Source organism: Drosophila biarmipes, unplaced genomic scaffold (assembly GCF_025231255.1).
Source record: "Drosophila biarmipes strain raj3 unplaced genomic scaffold, RU_DBia_V1.1 ptg000008l, whole genome shotgun sequence".
Lineage (NCBI taxonomy): Eukaryota > Metazoa > Arthropoda > Insecta > Diptera > Drosophilidae > Drosophila > Drosophila biarmipes.
This window is the reverse complement of record NW_026114529.1, coordinates 3,161,961-3,171,894: the sequence shown is the minus strand read 5'-3', so window position 1 is coordinate 3,171,894 and position 9,934 is coordinate 3,161,961. Positions and strand designations below refer to the sequence as shown.

Here is a 9,934-nt window from a genome sequence, read left to right as displayed (position 1 = left end):
CTAAGAAATAATTCATATCCATAACATAATGGAATGGAATGAATTATCAAAAGAATTATGAAACATTAAAGCAGAATTTGACAAATCGCAAAAGTCATTAATCCAGAATAGACCAATACAGAAAACTTCAACCACTGTTTTAAAACACTTAGAAATATTAGTAAAATGCTTTAATGAAGAACGAATACTAATATATGAACATAGAGATAAGTTTAATAATGATCATTGGTATCAAGTAACAAAGTTTTTATCAGACTAAGATCCAATTTGACAACTATTAGAGAAAAGTTCAAGCTCGATATATCAATACCTAATATTCTTAATACTTCACTAATAATTGAAACTGGTGAAGAAACAGAATCAAAAGAAGTTATTAACATTAATCAAAAAGATTTGGAAGAGGAAGAAATAAATAATCTCACTATCCTGATTTGGACAATTCTACAGATCAGACACTAGCTCGAGCACAGTTGAAGAAAAATTTATTACAATGGCACAGTCAAATACTGATTTTATTAACACCGCATCAAAGCTTATACCAGTGTTTAATGGTAAAGCAGAAAACTTAACAAGTTTTCTCGATGCATTGGAAATTATAGAATCAATAAAAGGCAAACACGAACGATTAGCTATTTCGATAATAAAAACAAAGCTAAAAGGTGGCGTCAGAAACCTAGGTGGAAATGAAAAAACTTATCAGAAGTCATTTCCGGACTAAAAAGCAATGTCAACGGTGAAACTGTAGAAGTACTATCAGCCAAACTGATGAATCTGCAGCAACGAAAAAAAACTGCTAACCAATACACGTCAGAGGTTGAGCAGATGACGAAAGCTCTAGAAAGTGTGTACATAACGGACGGCCTAACCCTTGAATTAGCCAGAAGTTATTCTACGCAATCTGCAGTTAAGGCAATGACATAGAATTGAGTAATTGGTAAGGTAAAACTTATCATGCAGGCTGGCACCTTCAACACCATGAATGATGGCATATCCAAGTTCGTAAATAGTTGCACGGAAGCAACTGGACAACCAAATACTTTCCTTTATTACAAAAATTATCCTCAGCGTGGTGGAAACCGCGGACGTGGAAACTTCAGAGTTAATTTCTATGGTCGTTATAATAATTATAGCAACTACAACAATTTCAATTATAATAATAACGAAAGAGGTCAATACAGAGGAAACAATCGAGGCCACAATAGCAGTAACACCAGTAACCATTTGAAAGAAGCCCAAAATACATCGGAAAACTCTCAAGACCCTTTATGTACCCAACAGTAGAAAATGTAATGGTTCATGCAATTAATCTCAGTCAGATATACTTTTTACTTTTACTAACGTTTCCACAGGAAAAGAACTGGTGATTTTAATAGACATTGGTGCAGACATTTCAATAATCAAAGAAAATTCTGATGTCTATCATGACATAAACGTTAACTAATAGATATAAAGGAATAAGTCAGTAGGTTACAAAATCAAAAACTTTAACCTCTATTGAGATACAGACAACTAGATATATAATCCAACACGACTTTCATATTGTGGATTTACATTTTGCTATTCCATGCGATGGCATATTAGGAATCGCCTTCATAAAGAAATGCAATTGTCAATTAGACTTCAGGCCATCTGAAGATTGGCTTATAATCAGACCCGATAACCTTAAATTTCCAATTTATGTGCCAATAATAGAATCCCACACTTCGCTTACACATAAAGCTAGGTCACCAGGGGGTCAAGCATACGCCAAACAACTCAATACTACTGCCAGCAAGATCCCAAGTTATTTGAAAAACTCAATTAAATTCCCAAGAAGACAGTGTATTGATTCGAAACCAAGAAATTAAAAATGGTATTTATTGACCTGTTCAATACTTAGTCATGACGGAGTTAAATCCTCGGTAGTCCAGAGAGTTAGGTCCCAAGCTTTCCGTCAATTCCAAGTAATTCGCTGTCAAATCCAGAGTGTCGGTACATTCTCTCTTCTGTTACCATCAGCCCTCGGTGGTTTGGTGTCGACGACTGCGTCAGCGTCAGTGTCAGCTTTTGCCGATCTTGCATTTCCCACCGTACTCCACTTGCACGGTGAGCAGTCAGCAGGCTGGCGGGGCAAGTAGGTTGGTGCCCGGTCCAGTGGGTCGGTGCCCGGTCGGTGCATGTTGGCCGGCGGATATTGTTGTGCCGAGTCAGCACGGGCGCGGAGGCTGGTAGTCGGTGCTGTTATTTGTTAACTCTTCCCCGTTCGAAAATATGCGTACCGCAGATCAGCATCTCTTCATGGGGGCCGCACTGATGGTGTACGCCTCCAGTTCGACGGTGCCTCAATGCGTTGGAATGCCCTTGGTGGAAGTTATTTTTCTCCATGCGATGTATAGTAACAAGGCGAAACCGAGGATCGTCGCTGCTTCTGTTAGGATCGAGAATAAAAAGTTGTTAGATATTGTTTAGTTTTCTTAAGTTCTGCAGGCTAAAATCGTGAACTGGTATCCAGTGGCGGTTACTTAGCTCAGTACGGCCGGCATGGCCATCACATTTATGTCAAATAGCTGCTGTAAGACGTGGTCCCGATGTGAACGGTCTCGTTATCGTACTGGATTATATACGATCCCAGTAGGTAACGCTTCCCAGAGTCCGCTATGACCGTTCCGTTGAAGTTCGTCAGGAACAGAGTGCCGTCGTCGACCAACTCCACTATTTCTTTGTCGTTTCTCAGGTGATCGCAGAAAGCGTGTCCTCCTTTTAAGAGCCTGGGAATGCAGCTGGCCTCGTCTAGTTTTCATAAGTTTTTTTTCCTGGCAAACGGTCGTATTTCCGATGGAGAGGCAGTTTCCCAATACCGCATAGGTTTCTTGTGTGTCCATCGCCATCCTGTGATACTCTAGCACCACCTCTCAGTGATCGTCGGATAGAGGAGCATCAGCTTGTACCGAATGTCCACAACTTTCCGTTAGTTAAAAATGAGGGTTCTGCGCAGACTTGCAGCACTTCGGTCAGCTTCTCGCGGAGATGGACAGCTGACTTTGATTCTATCGGGAAAAGTTTGGCAAATTTTGAAAACTTATCTATGCAACTCAGGAATTTGAGATTCCCGATCGAAAAAAGGTCAATGTGCCGGATTTCACATGGGTTACTAGGGATAGGGGTTAGTTGAGGTTCCGGTCTGGCCAGGTGTCTAGCGTATTTAAGCATTTTACGGGCCTGGCAAGAAGAGACCAACGACCTAATGCGGCTAACCATTCTGGGGAAATAAAATTTTTCCAAGATCTGTAACTTCATCTCTTTTGGATTTCTGTGGGCTCTAGAATGCCGCTTATTTATTATTCTGTTCGACTCTTCTTCGCCCGCTACATCAGTTACCAGTCTTTGTGTAATGCGAAGTTTGTACCCCGGGAGATTCTCCCGGCAGCGCTCTTGCAGAGACTGCAAGTAGTTCTCAGGAATTTGTATGCCATTAATAATTAATGGCTTCAAGTATTTTATTAAACAGGGTAGCAAATCTTGTGCGCAATCAATTGGGATCCAGTGCCGCAACCTATCTGGGACAAAAACAAGTTAATTCCTAAACACGTTAATAGGGGCTTCCACGTGAGGGATTAAGTCCAAGGCGTCTTGAAGCGCACTGTGGACGGTGGCAACGGATTCCGTTGTTGAAGTTGAGGCTGTATTGGCACTGAAGTGGTTTATATTCAAGATGATGCGGGAGAGAGCATCAGCAACCACATTGGATTTGCCCGGCTTGTAAATAAGCTCGCAGTTGTATTCTTCTATGCGCGCTTTCCAGCGTTTCAGCTTAGCATTATAGTTCCGATTACCTAACGAAAAGGTTAGGGGTTGGTGATCGGTATAAACTTTAATTGACGTGGCACCATAGAGGTAGGATCGTAAATTATCAAGGGCCCATACTATTGCCAGCATTTCTTTCTCGTTTACTGCGTACTTATCCTCAGTTTTGTTCAATGACCAAGATATATAGGCGGTTGGGCGGTCTATGCCGCCGTCACTTTGAGAGAGAACGGCCCCTATGGCGTAATTGGAAGCATCGGTGGTCAGATGGAAAGGCTTATTAAAGTCTGCATGCTATAACCTCTGAAGAGGCGAGGATGGTTTTCAAGTCGTCGAAGGCCCTCATTTTCTTTCCATCAAGCGAAATTGAAATATTCTTGGATTGAGAAGCCTTGATTTGTGCGTGGTCTCCCCTTGTGACGTTCGTCAGAGGTTTCGCGACTTTAGTGTAATTGCAGATGAATTTCCTATAATAAGAGGTCATTCCTAGGAAACCTTTAAGTTCTTTCAAATTCGGAGGTGGAGGCATTTCTTTGATGGCTCTTACCTTCAACCTGGGTGCGCAAAAGCAGTGTCTTTTCCAAATTGACTTGTAACTTGGCCTGCCTCAATTTCTCAAATATGGCGCGAAGGTTACTCCAGTGAGACTTATATTCCTTACTAAAGACGATAATATCGTCGATGTAGACGTAAAAAAATTTTACCTATGTGGTACACGTCGTCGATCAACCTTTGAAAAACTATCCCAAGCTACTGCCGAAAAGACCAGAAATCTGCGCGACCGACTGCCCCGGACCTCTCTACTCTGCAACATGTAATTACGCATGCATGAAGCCGAAGACCAGTGTGAAGACCGCCAACGGCCCCGCTTAAGACAATAGGCCCCGGACATTAGCAGCAGATCAACAAGCGAGAGGGGCCGCCACTTTCGCCTGCTAACGAGCGTCAGTGCAGCCAACCGGCGAGAACCAGCTGACGCAGAGGATGAGGATCATCAATATATATTAAAACTAAATATAAAACAACATTTTTGTAAAATTGTGCGGAACCATTTCCGCTCTTTTAGAAGTGTAGCCCGTAAAGCTATGCGAAACTATAGGTAAGAAAGGCCCTTATAGAATAGATGAGGGGAAATTCAATAATTAAATTTAGAGAAGAAATACATGATAATTACAATTATAATTTAAACAAAACAATAATGGCAATATGGATAATGGATTCTACTGCTAACGTAATAACCAAATAAAATTGATTTGGAATTCGTACATATAATGCTAGTAATAATTGTTGTCAATTGCTTTTATAAATTGTACAAAAATATGGAAATGAAATACAGTAAAGTAAATCTAAAACAATATATATATATATATGTATATTAAAGTATGAATACATAAAGAGCCATAAGCAAAATTTATATAAGGGACCCAGATTTTAGTAGAAGAGTTTATCAATTAATATCTACAACCCGTGTTAGTGTATATGAGTTGGAAAATCTTTATATATACACATTTAACTGTCATGCCTCACCTTAGTTTCACTACACTGCAAACCAGAAATTAATAGCACTAGAGACCATTCCGGGTGTGCATGTTAGATCAAGAATAGACGAGGATCCAATCTTAGGTAGAGCAATTGTTATGATGATATCTAAGAAATAATTCATATCCATAACATAATGGAATGGAATGAATTATCAAAAGAATTATGAAACATTAAAGCAGAATTTGACAAATCGCAAAAGTCATTAATCCAGAATAGACCAATACAGAAAACTTCAACCACTGTTTTAAAACACTTAGAAATATTAGTAAAATGCTTTAATGAAGAACGAATACTAATATATGAACATAGAGATAAGTTTAATAAAGATCATTGGTATCAAGTAACAAAGTCTTTATCAGACTAAGATCCAATTTGACAACTATTAGAGAAAAGTTCAAGCTCGATATATCAATACCTAATATTCTTAATACTTCACTAATAATTGAAACTGGTGAAGAAACAGAATCAAAATAAGTTATTAACAATAATCAAAAGGATTTAAAAGAGGAAGAAATAAATAATCTCACTATCCTGATTTAGACAATTCTACAGATCAGACACTAGCTCAAGCACAGTTGAAGAAAAATTTATTACAATGGCACAGTCAAATACTGATTTTATTAACACTGCATCAAAGCTTATACCAGTATTTAATGGTGAAGCAGAAAACTTATCAAGTTTTCTGGATGCATTGGAAATTATAGAATCAATAAAAGGCAAACACGAACGATTAGCTATTTCGATAATAAAAACAAAGCTAAAAGGTGGCGTCAGAAACCTAGTCGGAAATGAAAAAACTATATCAGAAGTAATTTCCGGACTAAAAAGCAATGTCAAAGGCGAAAGTGTAGAAGTACTATCAGCCAAACTGATGAATCTACAGCAACGAAACAAAACTGCTAACCAATACACGTCAGAGGTTGAGCAGATGACGAAAGCTCTAGAAAGTGAGTACATAACGGACGGCCTAACCCTTGAATTAGCCAGAAGTTATTCTACACAATCTGCAGTTAAGGCGATGACATAGAATTTAGTAATTGATAAGGTAAAACTTATCATGCAGTCTGGCACCTTCAACACCATGAATGATGGCATATCCAAGTTCGTAAATAGTTGCACGGAAGCAACTGGACAACCAAATACTTTCCTTTATTACAAAAATTATCCTCAGCGTGGTGGAAACCGCGGACGTGGAAACTTCAGAGTTAATTTCTATGGTCGTTATAATAATTATAGCAACTACAACAATTTCAATTATAATAATAACGAAAGAGGTCAATACAGAGGAAACAATCGAGGCCACAATAGCAGTAACACCAGTAACCATTTGAAAGAAGCCCAAAATACATCGGAAAACTCTCAAGACCCTTTATGTACCCAACAGTAGAAAATGTAATGGTTCATGCAATTAATCTCAGTCAGATATACTTTTTACTTTTACTAACGTTTCCACAGGAAAAGAACTGGTGATTTTAATAGACATTGGTGCAGACATTTCAATAATCAAAGAAAATTCTGATGTCTATCATGACATAAACGTTAACTAATAGATATAAAGGAATAAGTCAGTAGGTTACAAAATCAAAAACTTTAACCTCTATTGAGATACAGACAACTAGATATATAATCCAACACGACTTTCATATTGTGGATTTACATTTTGCTATTCCATGCGATGGCATATTAGGAATCGCCTTCATAAAGAAATGCAATTGTCAATTAGACTTCAGGCCATCTGAAGATTGGCTTATAATCAGACCCGATAACCTTAAATTTCCAATTTATGTGCCAATAATAGAATCCCACACTTCGCTTACACATAAAGCTAGGTCACCAGGGGGTCAAGCATACGCCAAACAACTCAATACTACTGCCAGCAAGATCCCAAGTTATTTGAAAAACTCAATTAAATTCCCAAGAAGACAGTGTATTGATTCGAAACCAAGAAATTAAAAATGGTATTTATTGACCTGTTCAATACTTAGTCATGACGGAGTTAAATCCTCGGTAGTCCAGAGAGTTAGGTCCCAAGCTTTCCGTCAATTCCAAGTAATTCGCTGTCAAATCCAGAGTGTCGGTACATTCTCTCTTCTGTTACCATCAGCCCTCGGTGGTTTGGTGTCGACGACTGCGTCAGCGTCAGTGTCAGCTTTTGCCGATCTTGCATTTCCCACCGTACTCCACTTGCACGGTGAGCAGTCAGCAGGCTGGCGGGGCAAGTAGGTTGGTGCCCGGTCCAGTGGGTCGGTGCCCGGTCGGTGCATGTTGGCCGGCGGATATTGTTGTGCCGAGTCAGCACGGGCGCGGAGGCTGGTAGTCGGTGCTGTTATTTGTTAACTCTTCCCCGTTCGAAAATATGCGTACCGCAGATCAGCATCTCTTCATGGGGGCCGCACTGATGGTGTACGCCTCCAGTTCGACGGTGCCTCAATGCGTTGGAATGCCCTTGGTGGAAGTTATTTTTCTCCATGCGATGTATAGTAACAAGGCGAAACCGAGGATCGTCGCTGCTTCTGTTAGGATCGAGAATAAAAAGTTGTTAGATATTGTTTAGTTTTCTTAAGTTCTGCAGGCTAAAATCGTGAACTGGTATCCAGTGGCGGTTACTTAGCTCAGTACGGCCGGCATGGCCATCACATTTATGTCAAATAGCTGCTGTAAGACGTGGTCCCGATGTGAACGGTCTCGTTATCGTACTGGATTATATACGATCCCAGTAGGTAACGCTTCCCAGAGTCCGCTATGACCGTTCCGTTGAAGTTCGTCAGGAACAGAGTGCCGTCGTCGACCAACTCCACTATTTCTTTGTCGTTTCTCAGGTGATCGCAGAAAGCGTGTCCTCCTTTTAAGAGCCTGGGAATGCAGCTGGCCTCGTCTAGTTTTCATAAGTTTTTTTTCCTGGCAAACGGTCGTATTTCCGATGGAGAGGCAGTTTCCCAATACCGCATAGGTTTCTTGTGTGTCCATCGCCATCCTGTGATACTCTAGCACCACCTCTCAGTGATCGTCGGATAGAGGAGCATCAGCTTGTACCGAATGTCCACAACTTTCCGTTAGTTAAAAATGAGGGTTCTGCGCAGACTTGCAGCACTTCGGTCAGCTTCTCGCGGAGATGGACAGCTGACTTTGATTCTATCGGGAAAAGTTTGGCAAATTTTGAAAACTTATCTATGCAACTCAGGAATTTGAGATTCCCGATCGAAAAAAGGTCAATGTGCCGGATTTCACATGGGTTACTAGGGATAGGGGTTAGTTGAGGTTCCGGTCTGGCCAGGTGTCTAGCGTATTTAAGCATTTTACGGGCCTGGCAAGAAGAGACCAACGACCTAATGCGGCTAACCATTCTGGGGAAATAAAATTTTTCCAAGATCTGTAACTTCATCTCTTTTGGATTTCTGTGGGCTCTAGAATGCCGCTTATTTATTATTCTGTTCGACTCTTCTTCGCCCGCTACATCAGTTACCAGTCTTTGTGTAATGCGAAGTTTGTACCCCGGGAGATTCTCCCGGCAGCGCTCTTGCAGAGACTGCAAGTAGTTCTCAGGAATTTGTATGCCATTAATAATTAATGGCTTCAAGTATTTTATTAAACAGGGTAGCAAATCTTGTGCGCAATCAATTGGGATCCAGTGCCGCAACCTATCTGGGACAAAAACAAGTTAATTCCTAAACACGTTAATAGGGGCTTCCACGTGAGGGATTAAGTCCAAGGCGTCTTGAAGCGCACTGTGGACGGTGGCAACGGATTCCGTTGTTGAAGTTGAGGCTGTATTGGCACTGAAGTGGTTTATATTCAAGATGATGCGGGAGAGAGCATCAGCAACCACATTGGATTTGCCCGGCTTGTAAATAAGCTCGCAGTTGTATTCTTCTATGCGCGCTTTCCAGCGTTTCAGCTTAGCATTATAGTTCCGATTACCTAACGAAAAGGTTAGGGGTTGGTGATCGGTATAAACTTTAATTGACGTGGCACCATAGAGGTAGGATCGTAAATTATCAAGGGCCCATACTATTGCCAGCATTTCTTTCTCGTTTACTGCGTACTTATCCTCAGTTTTGTTCAATGACCAAGATATATAGGCGGTTGGGCGGTCTATGCCGCCGTCACTTTGAGAGAGAACGGCCCCTATGGCGTAATTGGAAGCATCGGTGGTCAGATGGAAAGGCTTATTAAAGTCTGCATGCTATAACCTCTGAAGAGGCGAGGATGGTTTTCAAGTCGTCGAAGGCCCTCATTTTCTTTCCATCAAGCGAAATTGAAATATTCTTGGATTGAGAAGCCTTGATTTGTGCGTGGTCTCCCCTTGTGACGTTCGTCAGAGGTTTCGCGACTTTAGTGTAATTGCAGATGAATTTCCTATAATAAGAGGTCATTCCTAGGAAACCTTTAAGTTCTTTCAAATTCGGAGGTGGAGGCATTTCTTTGATGGCTCTTACCTTCAACCTGGGTGCGCAAAAGCAGTGTCTTTTCCAAATTGACTTGTAACTTGGCCTGCCTCAATTTCTCAAATATGGCGCGAAGGTTACTCCAGTGAGACTTATATTCCTTACTAAAGACGATAATATCGTCGATGTAGACGTAAAAAAATTTTACCTATGTGGTACACGTC

At 40.7% G+C, this 9,934-nt stretch overlaps 1 protein-coding gene across 4 annotated transcripts; it reads right to left on the bottom strand.

Annotated features, from left to right (window-relative positions):
- Positions 1 to 1,840: 1,840 nt before the first annotated feature.
- On the bottom strand, positions 1,841 to 8,547 carry LOC127011783 (uncharacterized). Of its 4 annotated transcripts, none has more exons than XM_050889863.1 (3): positions 7,933 to 8,547; positions 7,690 to 7,838; positions 1,841 to 2,217 (listed from the first exon to the last, which is right to left on the bottom strand). In XM_050889863.1, the coding sequence occupies exons 2-3, from the start codon at positions 7,793 to 7,795 to the stop codon at positions 1,955 to 1,957; spliced, it is 369 nt and encodes a 122-aa protein (XP_050745820.1). In that variant the 5' UTR covers positions 7,796 to 7,838; positions 7,933 to 8,547; the 3' UTR covers positions 1,841 to 1,954. The 4 variants fall into 4 exon arrangements, with proteins under 4 accessions (XP_050745820.1, XP_050745821.1, XP_050745822.1 ...); XM_050889864.1 differs by lacking the exon at positions 7,690 to 7,838 and adding an exon at positions 2,259 to 2,407; XM_050889865.1 differs by lacking the exons at positions 7,690 to 7,838; positions 7,933 to 8,547 and adding exons at positions 2,259 to 2,407; positions 2,502 to 3,116.
- Between the last annotated feature and the right edge of the window lie 1,387 nt (positions 8,548 to 9,934).

What these genes read in the sequence shown, in the direction of transcription:
- LOC127011783 (XM_050889863.1), bottom strand. Translation starts at nt 7,795, where the DNA reads ATGGAGAAAAATAACTTCCACCAAGGGCATTCCAACGCATTGAGGCAC. An exon ending in TGAAGAGATGCTGATCTGCG is followed by an intron (nt 2,218 to 7,689) that starts GTACGCATATTT and finishes AACAAATAACAG; the next exon opens with CACCGACTACCAGCCTCCGC.